An 18,259-nucleotide genomic window follows, 5' to 3' on the forward strand; every position below is an offset into this window, starting at 1 on the left:
TTGTGTGTGTGCCTTCATCAATATCCTATTAAATAATTATCTCCACTCTTTCAATATCTGCACCCAATGTTTAAATGTCTATGGTCTTGTCTCAGAATCTTGGAGATTAATTTGGTGTTGTTTGCTAACTTCTTTTAAGATATATTTTTTGCTTTATAGAATAGAAAATAGTTTAAAAAAATTTTTAAATGGTTTTTTATTTTTTTACATAAAAAAAAAATACATTTGACAATCATTTTATTAAAAGAATTTTTTATTTTAAAGTGTTTTCAGTTTTTTTTTTTATAATGTTATGAAACATAACTGAAATGTAAACGATATTTTAAAAACGTTTCGATTATACTTAAGTATATGATACATTTACGAAGAAAATAAATTGAGTTTTTCATATCTAGGTTCTCTAAATGAAATTTTAAATTAATTTTGAAAATCGTTCTTAAAAATTGGTCTTTAAAGAAAATGTTTTAAATAACATTAGGGAAACATACCAATTAATAATTTTTGAAAGCAAATAATATCTTTTCTGTTTAAAAATTCAATCTTTCAAATGGGATTGTTTGTAGGCGAAGACTCAAAATTGAGAATTGAATGTGTTCCATGCCATGGTTGAAGGAGTGAGAAGCATATCATGTGAATGTGGATGGAGCATCAATTATTTATTGCCCATTTGATTAGAAAATTGTTATATATATACATATGTACATTTTTTACTTTTTTTTGTAAATTTGTGATATGAATCTACAGGGTAGCCCATCATGATTAGTAGACTTGACCAGTGACAATGGTCCCCCTGTGTTAGTGGCCATTCATTGTTTGAAATTTGTGAATGGGTTATGCTGGTTGGCGCTACCACTACTACGATATGATATTCCATTCCATTTAATTGTGTATATTTGATCAACGTGAAATTAAAAAATTTTGTTGTCTGAGATTTTCATTAGTGGAATTAATGGGTTTGTCTCTTTTTTTATTTTTTTTAAGGGCTAGTGTAGAAAGTTCTTTTAACATAATAATAAAACAAGATTAACTTCTATAATATTTTATTAAAAAACATAAAGGTATGGAAATAGTCAACATATTGATTCCTAGAAAGAAGACATTAAAAAAATGATTTTGTCTTTTTCATTGTTAAATATCATGGGAAAGAGTAAGAAAAATGCTCAAAAGGAGGGGGGAAAAAAAGCAAAATGTTCAAAGGGATTTTCCTTCACATTTTTACAATTTTCCCTTCATACATTCAACGAATGAAAAGTAGAGAGGCCCTCAAAGCCATGCTAAAAGTAATATTGCAAAATGCATTCATCACAGCTTTACAAAAAGGGGAATTGAAGCTGAAAGCTCTTCTACTTCAAAGTTTTCAATTGGATCTTTTGTATAGCACCAATAAAAGGTCATAGGGTAGAGAAGTTTACAATTGGGTCCTTTCTATAGCACCAATAAAAGGTCATAGGGTCAAAAATATCTCTCTTTTCTTTTTTCAAAACATTAATAAATTTCATTGCTTCATACTGAACCCTTTTTATTATACCTAATCTCATTACTTCATTCTGAACCCTTTTTATTATACCTTCAGATTTGGCTATATACTGTAAGGATTCAGACTTTTTTTAATAGTTGGGTATGGTATTCACTAAAATTATACTCAAAACTCCTTTTAGGAGGACTCTTTATGCAAACTGTCAGAACAAAGGTTTTAGACAGTCAAAAAAGACAACACCAGACTATACCATTACCACCATGCTAAAGTTGGTTTTCCAACATCCGAGTGGGGTGGCCACTGTTTACCAAATGGGAAGCAATGAATTCAATCATCTATTGATTCTTGCTGGACACAGTCGACAGCCCTAACTTTTCCATACTACACACTTAATATTCTGTATGTTGGTGTATTCACCATTGATGGAGACTTCCTCCATTGCCTGGATTCTTGGGTAGGTAGGTAGGAATAGGAAGGTATGATGCAAAAATGAAAGAAAAATACAGTCCTTAATGGATTATGGAGCTGAAGCTTATGATCTTGAGCCAAAACCTTAATGAAGGAAAAGAAAATTCCAAAAGAAGAGCAAACTAGGCCTCTACTGCACAGTTGAAGTATCAGAGCCTGAAGCTTCATCAGGGTTTTGAGACTAAATTTGGGAGTACTGAACACTATATGTTTATGATTCATGCTTAATTAATTCATAAGTAGCAGACAACTATCTCAGAAATCTCAGAGCTCTTTCTGCACAAACGAGTGGTGCAAATTTCAAGAAGTGTTTCTAGACCCCATTGTTATGTTTGGATCCTAAAGAACGGGATAAAAAATATCTAAGGAAACTGATTTTCTTATATTTGGATTTTCCTCTCCATTTTCCTTAGATAAAGGTGAGGAAATTTTGGGAAAAATACATTTCTCAATCATTTTTTCCCTCACACTTTCCATAGATAACCAAACAAGAGAGATTTTTTTTTTTTTTTTTAATTTTCCTTACCTTTTTTCTTTTCTTATATTTTGCCTCTTTATTTTCTTTTCCTCGAACCTTCCAAGAATTATACACAGCTTATATTTCAGCCAAAGCACCTACAAATACAGTGGAAAGAGCACTTTAAACAAGCGCATGCTATACAACTTTTAGGATTCAGAGACAAAGGAATCATAACTCGATGACTAGCACTCCAGGCAAGGGCAAAGTGATATTCCATATCATGGTGGAATATCACTGTGAAGGTGTCTCCACCATCATGATTAATTTAGCCAACAGATTCTCTCTGGGTCATTCAAAGTATTTTCATATGATGCACGAGGATAGATATTTCTGCAGAGGTGGTTTCTAGCTTCAGGTGGGTGCATAGGTAGGAAAGGGGAAAGTGGACTTCTTAGCTAAAGTGTCTGATGCCACTGAAGAAACTGTAACCTAAGCATGTTTCTTTCTTCTTCCTATCCTAACCTTGCTTGCATTGATTTAGGGATGAACTTCTTCTTGCTGTTTATTTCCTGTATGCTTCCTTTCTTAAATAATTAAGGTATCGTTTTGTTAGTATTTTGGAAATACTTTTTCGAGAGAACTTAAATGACCTTAATTTCAGTTTAAGGTTCAATGGCAAAGGAAACTACAGAACCAAAATTAAATGCTAATAAGCTAAACTAGGGAAACAAGGGGATTAGATTCTGAAGTTCTATCCCTCCCTTTAAGGAACAAAGAGATCCCCTTAACACCAACTTAAAAATTTTCCTCTATGGAACTGTTTTCCATTGAATAAAAAGCAAACCCCCAATAAATAAATTTGACATATATACACATATATCCTAAGTTCACATAAAGAAAAAATTATTAGCTCCCTCAATTTGTTTTTCATTATTTCTATACAGTGGGTATCAATTTTATTTGGCATTGGGTTCAACTGACCTCATGACATTCATTCTCTCCTAGACACAGGAAGGATACACCAACAGGTTTCAGAAATTCACTGACCTTATTACTAGGTCAGCATTTTTCTTTGACTTGATTATGAGCTCTGCATTGGGCCGATCATTGTATTCTATCTGAAAGCCAATTACAAGTTAAAAACTTGGAGGATCAATTAGGATTTAAAAAAAGGAAAAAAAAAACACTTTAATAGAGAGGTTTGACGATAAGGAGAGTGTCAAAGGAACTGATAAGAACCCAATGAAGCTTACCCGCCATTTAGCAATATCTGGGGGCTTTCCTATAAAAAGCAGAACATAAGCAGATCAGTACAGGACCATTTTTTTCACTTTTACAGATAAGCAATTGCTTAACAATATGAGACTGAACACCTGTTGAAACATGTCTTTTTACAACTCGCTCCATAGATGTATCGATGTCAACCTCAATGAACCTAGACAAGAAATGCAAGGGATAAGAACTTAAGTAGGCAAAGCACAGAAACCACACCCACCCCCTTCTAAAACACTTAAATAAGATCATATTAAATTGTTAAGCATGAAGAATTTCAAGCTTAAGTTTGTGTCCAGGTGTAGCATAGAGTCTCAGCAGTATTACTATCATATACTTCTCTCAACAAAACATTGCTGCCCTCAAATAACCAAGGGAGCAATAATTTCCAGAAAGAATTCAATGCTTACCATTTCTCATCAAACATAGATGATACCTCCTTCCAATCCCCTTCTTGCAAGAGTAAATAATTTCCTTCTACTATCACTACTTTGTGCCTGCAAACAAGAAAAAAAGCTTGTTTGATACAGTATGGACAAAAGCCCCTACCACTTGGATAAAAGAGAGTTATGTGCTGCTGCAACCACCTTCACAAAATCAAACAGAACAAACAACCCCAAAACACCATGACTGCATTCCCTCCACAAAAAAATAAATAAATAAAACAAAACAAGACAAAATGAAACACGAATACATGGAAAAGAAAGAAAAAAAAAAAACAAAGAAAAGGAAAGAGAGTAAAGTGGCCAAAATATAAATCAGTTAGAAAAAAGAACTAGTGTCCTTGATTCAAAATGGATTTTCCAAGGTACACATGTTGTACACCAACACCCATGTTGTCCCTCAATTACATAAATCAAAATTCCATGGTTACTATCATATGGACTGGATAAATGTTCATAAACACCCAGTTCATTATGAAATCAGCAGCAGCTGTTGATAAGATTATCTATGTGAAAGAAGTAAATTACTTACTGGAGGCTGATAAATATATCATCTTCAACTGGATCTCCAACACCATGATCAAACGATGGTGCATAAACTGACCCCTACAGAAAATATTGCTCATCATAATGCAATATGAGAAAAGTACTCATGTACCACAAATTTTTTATTTTTTATTTTTGAAAAAAAAAACAAAAGATAAGTTTATGCACCAACCAGTTCTAAAGTCTCAACAAGAATAAAATGATGCAGCCAACATCAATAGCTACTCACCTCATGCCGCAGTCTCTTCAGACATGTCAGCAGTCGAGTGGGATCAAATGTCCATGGAGCTGATTGACCAATTGCAGGATTAAAACTGGTAATGTTTACAAGGTTTCAAATTAGTGATATCATAAATAGAAACCTCACCTCCCCTTCTTGCGTGGGCTTCCTCTGGATCCTAAGATTCAAGAACATTACTCAGAATTACAAATATCTGGAAAGTTTCAACTATGAAGCATTATGGTTCATATATATGCAATCATAATACCTAAAAGACAGTGCTTTAACATCTTATAGCACCTCTCATGGTAAAATCAAAAGTACATATATAGGACCACAGCATATTTAAAGTGCTTCATACCACAAAAATGATGCATCAGATTGTAGGTTCTTCTTTGTTTTATGCCATTCACAAAAGATGAATAAAATGATATTCCTTAAATGCAAATTAATATAGTAACTAATATTCTTCAAACCTAAATCCCCAAGATAACTCACTTTAGGATATTGTTCCAAACTCGTACTCTATTCTCGCTTGGAGTTCTCTAAATAAATTTGGATAAAGACCTTTCCCACAAAATTTCTTTAAAAATGATGTTTAAGACTCCTTATAATCTCATGTGTTACACCTCAAGCATACAGCATATTGATGCATCTAGTTATAACCAGTATCAAGATTGGTGATTTGTGTTTTCAACAGTTGCATCATAGTCTGTTCCTTAATAACATTGAGACTTGTTCCACAGCACTAGTGTTCTCTTGCATTTTATTTGAGGCTTTTCTGAGTTTATTGTCATTCAAATAGTGCTCTAAAGACTAGGAAATGCCCACAAAGTAAAGCAATGCTTGGGAATGGAAGTCAAAGTAGAAAACCAAAAAATAAAAATAAAGTAAAAATTTTGGGGAAGGCCAACCTCCATTGCATCCAGCTGATGACGATAAAGATGGAACCCATCCATGGGAAGAACTGCAGCAACATCTGGAGGCCCAACTTGAGAATCAAATGATGAAGCTTTTTGCGGCCATAACTTGTTGACACGCCAAGCTACTTCAGATGCTAGAGTGCTCTTTCCAGCACCAGGAGGACCAGCTAAACCCACAATACGCCTGCACAATATTTTACACAGATAATTCTTCTGAAAAGTAATAAAAAATCTTTTAATTGGTCAAACAGGAGCAAAAAACATGCTCTTTACAATAATTCCTAAAGGATAAAACAATAAGTGAAACTAACATACAGTTTCTCATTAACTATTATCATGCAGCCCCTGTGTCCTATAGTTCAAAGCCTATGGAGAGAAAGCTGGGAACCACAGGTAGGAAAAGAATTGGAAATTTATAACCACACAGACATTCATAAGCATGTCCATGTAGACTCCCATAAACTCTAAGAGAGTTAAAATCCAAGGATGAACCCATTGAAAGATTTTTCCTTTGCAATCTAATTTCCTTTGCACTATCCTAAAATGACATGAGGGATGCTTTGGGTTGGTGCATGGACTTACGATTTGGGTCAATAGATGGGCAAGCCCAACAACATTTTGCCAGGGTGACTGGCGACTGCACGAACCGCTCAACCTCACTAGGACAAACTCCTGCACACAAGGATAGTTGCGTGACCCCTAACTATGCCCCTCCAACAGTCAGGTCAGTTTGGAATCTACCAACAGAGCTTGCAAGAAACAACTGGCTCTAGGATGGAAGCTCAACTTTTGCACCAAATGGAGAGTGTGTTGTAGTCAAGCATAGGAGTTAGAGGGAGTCATACTATGAGAGATAAACAGGCTCACCCCCAGCTGGGGTCTGGGCATCCTTATGTAGTCTCCAATGTCCTAACCCTGGCTGGGTCAACGGTTACCTTTCTGGTGTATGGGAATGGAGCTGAGGCACCACAGATTAGACAATTCCGATTTCTCAGGCTGCGCCTAAGCCACTGTGTTAGGGCTTCCATTGGCTAGTCAATGTTGCTTCAGATGGCAACCAGTGGACACACTTGGGTCAACAGAATTAAACAACCCTATGGCTACATTCTCCTATGTAGTCCCCTTCAGATTTCAGACAGAAGGCCTTGATTGGACCTTGCCTCTGGCCAAAAGGGCTCCAACACCTCTTATGGGCTACTCCAAGGCCAATATGTTCCCAATTTGGCCCATTCGGCAGACGATGTCTCCTTCTCAGCTACGATGAAGCAGGCCCAGGGAGTGGGGCCTCAGGTTGCATGGTCTGCTCCGGATCCAAACTCACCCAGGAGTGGCCGGGCCCTTCTCTTTGCATCAGGAAAGAGGTGTCCAATAGTAAGGTATCAATATATCAATTCTCACATTTATCATCAGCATGTAGAGTGAGAAGAAAAAGGAAGAAAAGAGGAGCCAGACAATTAGGATAAGGCATTGTTGAGTACTTGAGTCTGCAGTATGTTACTTAGCAGCACTGTTCAGTAATACAACATGCCAACATACTAAGATTGCTTGATGGGCACTTTTGAATGACACTTCATATATATAAAGTCTTATTTGCCTATCAAAAAATAATTATAATAAGATTGCTTGAGTCAAGAAGCTATAACTTACTTTAAATTAGGATTTGATGCTACTGCTGCAGTAGGAAGAAGACGTTCAGCCAAAGTATCATATATCTCATCCATACACCTTGAAAAGAAATGAAAACAACAGTTTAAATTCAAAGAATACGCATGATTGCATACACAACTGAAAAAGTGAACATTTTTTTTACAAGTAAATTTTTGTTCCCATTGGAACTTGAACCTAAAACCTCTCACAAACCCTCCACGACCTTTTTACTACTTGAACCAGGCCTCAAGGTCAACTGAGAAGTGAAAACATCAAAGTAAATAGTGTTCAACTTCCCTGTGTTTCATAGTTCATAGAAAATTGGATCATTAGGAAAACATGCTTGCTGTCGCAACATATATTTAAATCAAAACTACAAAATGACCATCTCACTTATAAATGTATGATATGAATCAAAGAGTTTCAGTTCAAAATGGTCTTTCATCCAAACAAAACATCCCTTGGGGGAATGTTTTGAAACTTTTGTTCAAAATAGCCTTTTTCTCGCTCATCCTTTGTCTTTCCATTTTTTGTTTTCTAAAATTGTTTGGAACCACCATTTCAAAATGTGGTTTCTAAATAATTTATATATATATGTATATGAAAAGGGCTAGTAGCCTAGTTCAAATAACAATTTGAAAACATGGCTAATACGTATATTTTATTATTTTGTTGGGTTAAAGAGCCAATTTGACCCGAAATTATGAATCAAAGTTATAGCATTCAAATTCAGCCAGAAAAAATGACACCACTGTGATACTCTCATCATATTAAAAAAGAGAATGTGATTTTTTTTATTTACTTTATCTTTTCCTATTTAGCGAGGGGTTTCATGAACTTCTGAATCTAGTCATCCAAATTGAAAACCGGCATACCTGCCATCCACGACAGGGATTTCTCCCTTTTGACTACATGAAACCTGAAAATTAAGTAAGCCAATATATCACTAAAAATAACCATACCTATATTTACAATTCCTAAAATTCCAAAAATTAAGAAGAAGAAAATATTTTGATGGTTAGCAGCAAAATTTAACCTTCAAACAGCTTTCCCTTCCAAATTGAGACCTAGTCCCACCAAACAAAGGTTGCACACTTCGTCTAGTTGGTGAATTGAGCACGGAACATCTATACGTTATTGGAACCTTCACCTTTCTTAGCAGCAAAAGCTCTGCAGATGAGTCACCCCTCTTAATCAACACAAACCAAGAACAATTATCCAAAAAAAATAAGCGATCAAACAACACAAAACCTAAACTCAAAGACCCGAAACAAAGATAATTTGAATGAGTAAACTTCAAACATGTTTCAGTTTCTTCTTTCCAAAAATAATTACTTTCTCTTCTGAGTATCTGGTTTTGGCCCTCGTTTTGATCCTTTGAACACGAAATTTCCCCATATCAAAGGCATTGCTGCAAAGAATCGATATTTTGCTTTACATAAAACATAAAACATATTTCGAAAACAATATACGCCTCGAAACAGTCATTTTGATTACCAGATCAAACACATTATTCTTCAATTAATAAAAAATTAGGGCTGTGGATGCATTTTTTATATGAAATTTACAATTTTGCAGTATGTAAGGAAATAACGCAAATTTATCCGAAATTATGGGGAAAAAACGAATAGAGAATTAGGAGAAGAAGTAGACCTGATGAGGAAGAAGAAGACCAAAACCCTTGTGAGGATGTTGAAAAGGAGGCGACCTCCATATTTGGATGTTGATACTTAATACTGTAGAGTGAGAGAATGAAGCAGAAGAAGAACGTGGCGTCGAGTTTTTCATCCAAAGTACAGGAGGAAATTATTAGGCGCGTTTTAATAAAATGTCAAATTGATCCTCAAATTTTATGAATATTACGGTTCGACCACATTCACCTTTTCAACCACTGCCATTAAAATCTATGTTTTCTGAAGTAATGGTCTAAAATGACCCTTACCACGTGTACTTTTTGAGTGTATAAAAAGTCGATTGAAAGGATAAAATAATCGATCAAACCGAATTCAACGGCTGAGTGGATCAGAAAAACATGATCAATTAGGTATATATTTTTAAGTTTTATTGATGGTACCCTAATTTCTTTGCTCTCATTTGATTCTAACTTTATTCAACCATTTAGATTTTTAAGAGTTCAAATTTTTTGTTCCATAGATATCACTACCGTACCTTAATATTTTTTTAGATATTTTTTAATGATTTTAATTTTCTAAATATAAAATCAAATTAAGCGGCTTTGATGCACGGATTTTCTAATTAAAAAAGAGATTATAACTAAAGTTAAACCAAAAATTATATATATAAACTTATAATATGTAATATTTATTAATTATGTTATTAATGTTAATATTACATCCATTGATTGACACATAATTAATGTTATAGTCTAAGCCTTTGGTATTTATTTAAATAATATCTACTTATAATTTTTTTAACCTAAATTAACAAAATAAAAAACAATTTTTGCTATCTAACTAAAAGCTCGTATGACAATGGTTTTAAAAAATATTTTTTAGAATCACTTTTAAATCAAATAATCATTAATTAGATTGATTCGGTTTAATTTTATTACTCAAAACCAAATCAATCAATCTATACATGAACTTTTACTTAATAAAACTAGAAATCACATAAAAATCGAATTTAATGCAAATTTAAAAATCACACATCTTAAACCCGTGACTTTAATAGTTGTCTGACTGATTGGGGGCGAATCCAACAACTACTTTAGTTGCCTGATTGACGACCAACACCAATTGTCCAATTTCCTTTGGACAAACTTCTGCAAACAAAGGTAATTTTCAAGGAGATATTATTGGATTCGCCCACCAATCAACCCTATCCAATAGGTCGTGTACCAACAATCAGGGAATGGGAAATGGGAAATGGGGAACGGACAAGGCTATTTATGGCCGGGCCTTGGAGACGCAAAAGAAATCAAAACAGAAGCTTGCACACAAATGTGATGACAAAGGGAAATAAATTCTTTATTTGAGAGGCAGGAAGAGCCGATAAACTTAAATGTTCATGCCATGTCTCTTCCTATGTCAACTTGACTTTGAAAATGAAACAATATTTGTTTTGGGATGTAAAAGAGGGTAAGGCACTATCCAGTGGGCACCAGCACACAAACCACCATTTCAACAATTACAGATCATTTGGTTCCTGAGGACCAACAAGAATTTGCTCTTGAGTGTACAGTTAGTGTGGTGTTTTGGGCACATATATTACTAATCCATGAGCAGAGTGCACCGGCGTTTCTGAGCCCTCCCCATCTTAAAGTCTGATGGCTATAAAAGAAAACAAAAGCTTTAGTAAGATACTGAAATATAACACAAGAGTTGGTTTTAAGAAAAGAAAGAGCTTCAACTAGAGTTTAGTCATATAAATGGAAAAGGAAAAATGAAAATCTGCAACTAAACTGTGCTTTGATGATATTATTATTATTATGGTGAATTCCATTTGCTAGTCATTGAAGTATTTGTACAATATGAGACAATCAGGCATGCATAATGGCATACCCCCACAAACTTCAGAGAATTAGTAGTTATTAACAACAAACTACCAATTATAAACTGCAAGCATGAGACTGAGTTGCCTAAAATTTGTCAAACAAACATTACTTTATTACAAACATTGCTTGCAGTTAAATGGGCTTTTCAATTTACCTGAGGGCTTAAAAAATATGGAACTCGAACCCTCTTGGAGCCATCAGCTAATCGTTTGCTAGGGAACTGATTTTCTACAGCAGAACCATTGTTAACCTGCAACACAAAGGAAATTGCAAAAGTTTGATGACCATAATTTTGTGCAATCCATTTCAATCTTCATATAAACACAAGGAAAACATTATGTTATATTCGAATATGTCACAAGATAGTGTTATATTCAAACATGCCATAATAATCTTGTGGAGTGTGAATCATGAAAGACCAAATTTTGGATGAGTCTGAGCTCTGGTCAAACCCACCTCAACTAGAATCAAATGATTGATAGATTCACTTTTTTATTCATTCAAAGTAAATGTAAAGGACATCAAATATGTTGCATGAGGCCCACATCACTAATAGTTTGATATATCTCTACTTTGATGCAATGTTTTGCTGAATATAAGATTGGGCAACATAGACAACTAGCATATTTTCGTGAAAGGTGTTCCAGAACTTGTGCATCAAAAAGGATAAGAACATGGAATTTCAACTAAGGATTCCACCAATGTAATCTTATACTGTGCTTGGTACAATAACGAGGTGAACTAGGATTTCAAAATCCTATTCCCATGTTTGGATAGGGGTAAGTTGCAAGGACTGATAAGTTATCCAGCTCACCAATCCCCCATAGATGGGATTTAAAAGTCCCACTCATGTAGGTAGGGTACACATCCATGGGATTGGATAATCTCATCTCAACATAAGATTTTGCGAACAAATATGTTTTCCAACGTCATCCTTATTTCAATAAAGAACCAGACATAAAATAGGGATATTGTTTCCTAAGAGAATAATATTCTTGAAACATAAAACCTAGCTCATCACATTTGAACCTTTTATCCAGCATGCCAAATGTAGCCTTAAAGAACGACATTGTTCCAGTGAAAGGAAGCACATAAATTTATAGTTGTCATGTGAGTGGGTGTATTATTAAAACACATTACTAGCCTAATTTCAAGAAACTAATACCAGAATAAGAAAAGGGAACTCTTTTCCATCCTGCAGGACCATGAAATTCTCAATCAACAAAGTGACAACCATATAATGCTGCAAACACACTAGTTTTGGGGGTTCAGTCTGGATACCAAAGAAATTACCAATCCTTTGGACTTGCATTGACTAGGAAAGCAATCATCCAAATACTAAAACATATCAGTGCACCATTAAAAATGTTTAATGAACTCTATGAGAAACTGGCTTTTCTACCTGGCTTTCAATGGCTCCAACTAGTATGTCTTGGCAACCTGATGCGTGTATGCTCTCCAGATTGGGACACTGAAGAAGCAATCTCTCTGAGGAAAAAGAACAAAATCATTAATTAAATAAAAGAAATCCAAATTCCAAGTCTTTATAAAGAATTAAAGATCATGTGCTCAGCAGAGGGCACCAGATAACATACCTGGATGCAAATTTGTACAAGAGTTCAGATTCAAATCATTGAGTTCAGGGCAGTTTAAATACAGAGCCTGCAAGTAAATTCACAAATTCAATATTTAAAGACAGAAACTGACTCGAGATAATGCTCTATATGCTTAGTTATCATTTTAGGATAAAGAAGCTCACATCTAAGCCAGAACAACCCCACAAACTGAGTTTTTTCAACCGACTGTGTTTAATGATCAGCTTCTGGTAAATAAGGTGCATCTTACTGTTGGAAACTTGCTGTGATTCACAATCAATGTTTTCTTCAGAGGGTGGACCCTGGGAATTTGGGTCACTTATGGTCATCCCACAGTCCATAAGTTCCAAAAGGGGCAATTGAGCTGTGGCAAATTGAATGCCACCTGAAAGACAAAAGATAAGAGATTAATAAACAATAGCTAATTCAGGAACAAATAAATAGACAAACAAAGGAGTATAGCAGATTGGGAACTGGAGTTGGAAATTACTGGATGAAATGTTAGGGCAAACTGCAAGAAGCAGTCTTGATAGGGTTTCAGGGAACACATTGCAAATCATTCCAATGCCACTGTCACTGATACTAGACCTGAAAAGGTCAGAGATAGATTCAAAATGAGTCTTGAAAATCAAGCAGATTAGATCTTTCTTCTAAAATCTCAATTGCAGGTAAAATATCTGAAATCAATTTCATACTGTGTTTTCATTAGGGAACCTACCCTTGCAGACCTTTTCTCTGTTTTCATAGATGTTACATAAGACTAGAATTAAGACACAACTTAGGAAATTTATTACAAGTATAGCGCTCACTTCTACAGTATTATTATTTTTTTAAGTGCTCACTTCTACAATATTATATTAAGGGCAAGTTACATATGGAGGTATAACTTAACTACCAGAGTATGAAGTCTTTTTCTCTGAAAAGTTAAAAACAAGGGCGAATTTGTTGCTTAAAAAAATTGAGCTTTGCCAACTACCTCACTTAATGAATAAAATGTTGAGGTAGCTGCAAAACAACTAAAAACTGGAGGGGGAATAACATAAAGTGAGAAGCATTTACACTGCCTCAATCTGAAGACAATACCAGAACCTTTACAAGTTACCTAAGCAAATAGCTTTCAAGACTAACCCATTATCTTATAAATACTCAACAATTAAAACTATGGACTAGTGCATACCCACTCAAATCAAGCAATTCTAAATTTGAATAGCTTGATGCAATTGCAGCAACTGATGCATCAGTGATTTCTGATCCAAGTAGAAGTGAAAGCATTCGCAGCCCCCTGAACATAGAGCAATCAAGCAGCATGTATCAAACTTCTAGACATTAGACATCTGGTGCTTAAAAAGTCAGATTTTTCATAAGTAGACTATGAGGGTTCTATGACTGCAGTGCTGAATAGTTAGTAATGTACTTTTAATGCTTCCATCCATATTTTAGTAATTGTAATGACACATAATTATTAAACTGAATTAATAAAATAAATACTGGGAATATCAACAAATAATAAACCCAGCACCAACCACAGTGTCAAATTATTAGACTAAGGATTAGCCACATTACCAAATGAATAAGCTAACTATGAGTTGCATAACCAAAGTAACAAACTAAACATGATTGAGTAATGCTTTTAATAATCTCTTAACAGATTATTGATGATATTCCCAGAATTAATGAACTAAATATTAAGCATGATTAAAGTATTTGGAAAACCTGAAGTTTGCAGCTGCAAGAGCAAGGACAACTGAATGAGAAAGTCTAACTGAAGCAATGTGTATGTTTTGCAACCTTAGGCAGGTCCTTGCCAGACCATCAACCATGGTAGTAAGATCAGTAGTATCATTTTCATGACGAGAAAAGTCCAAGGAAATCTCTTTTAAATTGGGGCAATTAAAAGCCTGCAGAAAGGAGGCTTGGATAAGTACACGAGAATTGGTTTAAATGTAAAAGTAAGTAGATAAATAAGAAAATGAGTTAGAGCTGAGGATGATCAGCACCTTAAGAGAGAAAAGGATAAGGGAAAAATAATCACCATCTTAGACAGGGAGTGCAGATCTGAAAGCCAAAGCGTAGAGAGACTTGACGAACAAAGAATAAAACCCCCAAGATTAGAACACCCTTCCATCTTCAGGCTTTTAAGGCATCGTTTATCCGCCACAAAACGACCCAATTCATCTCTGCAATTGGAGATCATAAGATGACGCAATTACTTACTTGAAAGTAGTATAGACTATTTATCTTACTCCACAGACCCAATTACTCACTTGAAAGTGGTACATACCATTTATCTTACACCACACAGCAGAGTTTAGAACAAACAACAATGAGACTATAAAGTTCATTTGATACGTTAAAGGGCTAGAGTCCATCTAAACAACGAAAAGCAAACCAACACCCACAAACACAAAAGGCAATCTGAAGAGTCATGACCATGGTCTACAACAACAACAGTGAAAATGACAAATTGTTTATGGTCCACATCCACGCAAAAGCATCATGTAATCAGCATTAAAATTCATTGTCCAATTTGGGAATTATCAAGTTTACCCCAATACTTTTTAAAGCTGGGTGGTTTAATCATGCTCTGCATTCATGCCAAATCCAGGTTTGGGCAATAATTCAGATTGAGTGGGTCAATATTTGCAGTGTTTCTGAAATCTATAACATGATAAAAATAAGTGCACGAAATAAAATGAAATAAAAGAAGTAAATTATCATTTTAATTAAGAGAGCAAAATAGAAAACATACCCTGTAATCCGGTTGATGGCAGTGACACCTGTAGAAATCTCCATGTATTCAAGATTAGGGCATGAAAATGCAATGCAGGCCAGCATTGTTGCATCCACAACACTGCACAACCGAACAAAAGTATGAAAATCAGATCAATACTCCTTCACTTTCAATTCTACACTTTCTGTTTAATCTTTTTTTCCAACAAATGCATAATTTTTACTACATAATCGCTAAAATTAATCATATAAAGATTTTAAACAAATCTTTTCAAGAAAAATGACGGATCTAATAGTGATCTGTCAAATTAAACATTCTGATTTTCCAGCTCAGAGGTTGATTTGTGGTTGATAAATAAATCAGCATCAATTTTTCACTTAAACAAGCTTAAAGGAATAATCTTTTTAGTAGAACTCCATAATAAAAAATTTAATTTCCTCCTGTTGAAGCTCTAGATGAGATCTTTATTTACGTTTATTATTATTGTTATTTTTTGCATGAAACTTCAGATCGTTTTCATTTAGTTAGCTCACATCCTTGGATCCATTATCGACTGAGTCATCCCACCAAACCCTAGATCTGAAAGATAGTGTCATCAAAACCCTACAAAGACCCTAACCTTTCCATTCTAAGAGAGAGCCTAACAAGCCCCGGACACTTCTGCAACACCGATCCAACAAACCCAACCTGAGCCCTCGCCGGAACCCTAAGCCTGAGCTCCTCCGCGGACCTCCATAGCCTCCTCGCTGTCTCTCTCCACCCCTTACACACCTGCGCCGCTGCCAGCATTGCCGCCGGCGGCAGTCTCCTCATCACCTCCCACAAGCAGCTCGCCGGCAACCCACCGTCCCCCAACTCCGATCCCGCCTCCTCCTCATCTTCAACAACCACCTCCTCCTCAGCCCCTGCCGACCGCCTCACGTCGCTGTCATCAAACGAAAGCGCCCGCCGCAGGTGCGTATATTGCTGCCTCGGCGACGGATCCGCCGTCGAGGCGGATGAGTCCGTCGGCGTAGCGGCGCCGCTGAGGTTACAAGAATGGCCTTTCTTCGGCTGACCACACCGGCCACAGTTATAGCTGCCACGCTTTTTACCACGCTTGGCGTCGGCCAACGCCGCCATGGCAGAGGCGGAGCTGCCGCCGCCGGTGGGTGGATGAGGCACGTGGCGGTGCTGCATTAGAAATTTCTAGAGTGAGAGTAAATGAGAGGGGTGAGAGGGAGATTGACTGAGGGCGCCAACAAATAAAAGAGTGGTCGGAAAGGCGGGAGATTACAGCAGTTTTGGCGCCACGGTTTTGAAAAAAAAAAAAAGGAAATGGGAAGGAGCGTGAGCTGTCTAATGGAATGACGTAAATGCCCCCACGGTGGCATAGACTTTTTGTTCGTTTACTTGTAGTTAACGGACGAAAATGCCCCTGGGATTAGCCGCTTTAATTGGATGTTCTAATTTGCGTGTGCCGTCTGGATTTTCGCTTTTAGCCTTTTACTACATTTATATTTTTGGATTTTTATTAAATCCCACGTGATTCTATTATTCCAGGGAAAAAAATTAATATATATGATTAAAAAAACTTAAAGGCATATTTTGAAATTATTAACAAAAATAATTTTCTAACTTATAAAATATGTTTAATAAACCTTCAATACAAAAACAATTTATTTTTTTAATATATAATTTTAATTCTTTTTATAAAATATGTTTAGTAATCATAGAAAATATTTTTAAAAAATTAGAATGCTTATATAAAATGTGCGATATTTATATAAAAATAAGTTGAAAATATTTTTTTCGTGTTTAAATTTTAAAATAAAATGTTGAACCATTTTTTAATAACAGTTTTAAAAAATCATTAGCAAACCAACGTTTCTTCGTTAAGCCACCTTCTTCTTATTATTATTATTATAAAGAAAAATTAAACATAACGGTTGACATACGCATCAATTTGGTAACACTAATAATATTAAATATGAATTTGAATTTTCAATATTGACCCAACCTTACCATTTTACACGTCTACTCATTTAATAAGTTTGACTACTTATTCGTGTTTGAATTTTTAAATAAAATTTTGAACCATTTTTTAATAACTTATTTTAAAAAATTGTTAACAAGTAAACTTTTATGCATTAATTCACCTTATTATTATTATTATTTATTTTTCAAAGAAAAATTAAACTTAATGGTTAACATATTGGTCTATTTCGTAACAATAATAATATTAAAACATGAGTTTCAAGTTTGAATATTCACCTTTCTATGGAAATTTTAATTTTGAATATTGACAATTTTCTAGGAAATTTTTGCTTTACCAACCTTACCATTTTACACATCGGCTCGGTTAATAAGTTTGGCTTTTCATACAAAAACAAAATGAATAAAAATAAGGAGAAAAAATCATTTAATAAATTGACTGTTTATACAAGATAAATAAATAAAAATAAGGATTAGTTGTTAAAACTTTGGGATGAAATACTTGGAATTAAGGTTTGATTTATCTCAATTTTGATGATAACAAAATAAAATTTGAAATTAATATTTTTATTTTAAGTTTATTTGTAAAAAAAATTTCAATGTGTCAATTATAAAGACAAATCAAATTAAAGAAAAATTGAAAAAAAAACAACTTTCAAGACTTTATTTATAATTTTTTTTGTAAAGTTATTAGTGTACTAAGACCATCAATGTTTTCATAATCGGACCAGTCATTGAACCAAAAAAGTTACTGGTTCACAGTTTACTAGTCAGACCAGTGATCCAACCGGTGATGTTATAAATATATAATTTATAAATTATTAAAATTTAAAATAATTATAAAAAAATATTTATATTATTTAAAAATTAAAATTTTATTTGAAAATTAGGACATTAGTTTCAAATTATAAATTTAAATTAAAATCATAATTTTAATTTTAATTTTAAAATTTTAAAATTCATTTTAAAATATAAAAAACTCATTTTAA

The 18,259-nt window shown here is 34.4% G+C and overlaps 2 protein-coding genes across 4 annotated transcripts; both read right to left on the reverse strand.

Moving 5' to 3' along the window:
* Positions 1 to 2,765: 2,765 nt before the first annotated feature.
* On the reverse strand, positions 2,766 to 9,230 carry LOC117917397 (putative uridine kinase C227.14). 2 transcript variants are annotated; one of them, XM_034833665.1, is made up of 12 exons: positions 9,110 to 9,230; positions 8,493 to 8,626; positions 8,332 to 8,375; positions 7,457 to 7,534; positions 5,801 to 5,993; positions 5,034 to 5,064; positions 4,896 to 4,954; positions 4,653 to 4,726; positions 4,088 to 4,174; positions 3,779 to 3,840; positions 3,659 to 3,687; positions 2,766 to 3,523 (listed from the first exon to the last, which is right to left on the reverse strand). In XM_034833665.1, exons 1-12 carry the CDS (start codon positions 9,168 to 9,170, stop codon positions 3,437 to 3,439), a joined length of 939 nt encoding a protein of 312 aa, XP_034689556.1. In that variant the 5' UTR covers positions 9,171 to 9,230; the 3' UTR covers positions 2,766 to 3,436. The 2 variants fall into 2 exon arrangements, with proteins under 2 accessions (XP_034689556.1, XP_034689555.1); XM_034833664.1 differs by lacking the exon at positions 9,110 to 9,230 and adding an exon at positions 8,792 to 9,058 and having other exon boundaries at positions 8,493 to 8,645.
* Positions 9,231 to 10,419: 1,189 nt separating this feature from the next.
* Positions 10,420 to 16,523, reverse strand: LOC117917566 (F-box/LRR-repeat protein 17). 2 transcript variants are annotated; one of them, XM_034833881.1, is made up of 11 exons: positions 15,916 to 16,523; positions 15,315 to 15,416; positions 14,598 to 14,742; positions 14,279 to 14,463; positions 13,743 to 13,847; positions 13,056 to 13,153; positions 12,730 to 12,950; positions 12,566 to 12,632; positions 12,373 to 12,458; positions 11,125 to 11,220; positions 10,420 to 10,746 (listed from the first exon to the last, which is right to left on the reverse strand). In XM_034833881.1, the coding sequence occupies exons 1-11, from the start codon at positions 16,473 to 16,475 to the stop codon at positions 10,687 to 10,689; spliced, it is 1,725 nt and encodes a 574-aa protein (XP_034689772.1). In that variant the 5' UTR covers positions 16,476 to 16,523; the 3' UTR covers positions 10,420 to 10,686. The 2 variants fall into 2 exon arrangements, with proteins under 2 accessions (XP_034689772.1, XP_034689773.1); XM_034833882.1 differs by lacking the exon at positions 13,743 to 13,847.
* Positions 16,524 to 18,259: the final 1,736 nt, after the last annotated feature.

Source organism: Vitis riparia, chromosome 7 (genome assembly GCF_004353265.1).
Source record: "Vitis riparia cultivar Riparia Gloire de Montpellier isolate 1030 chromosome 7, EGFV_Vit.rip_1.0, whole genome shotgun sequence".
NCBI lineage: Eukaryota > Viridiplantae > Streptophyta > Magnoliopsida > Vitales > Vitaceae > Vitis > Vitis riparia.

Bases quoted from the DNA above. Each gene is read 5' to 3' on its own strand.
- LOC117917397 (XM_034833664.1), bottom strand. From the start codon at position 8,854: ATGGGGAAATTTCGTGTTCAAAGGATCAAAACGAGGGCCAAAACCAGA. The intron at 4,955-5,033 runs GTGAGGTTTCTA...TTGGTCAATCAG, and splicing joins AGCCCACGCAAGAAGGGGAG to CTCCATGGACATTTGATCCC. The intron at 4,175-4,652 runs GTAAGTAATTTA...TCTTGTTTGCAG, and splicing joins GATATATTTATCAGCCTCCA to GCACAAAGTAGTGATAGTAG.
- LOC117917566 (XM_034833881.1), bottom strand. From the start codon at position 16,475: ATGCAGCACCGCCACGTGCCTCATCCACCCACCGGCGGCGGCAGCTCC. The intron at 12,633-12,729 runs GTGAGCTTCTTT...ATTTACTTGCAG, and splicing joins GGGGTTGTTCTGGCTTAGAT to GCTCTGTATTTAAACTGCCC. The intron at 10,747-11,124 runs GTAAATTGAAAA...TTTCTTTTATAG, and splicing joins CATATTTTTTAAGCCCTCAG to CCATCAGACTTTAAGATGGG.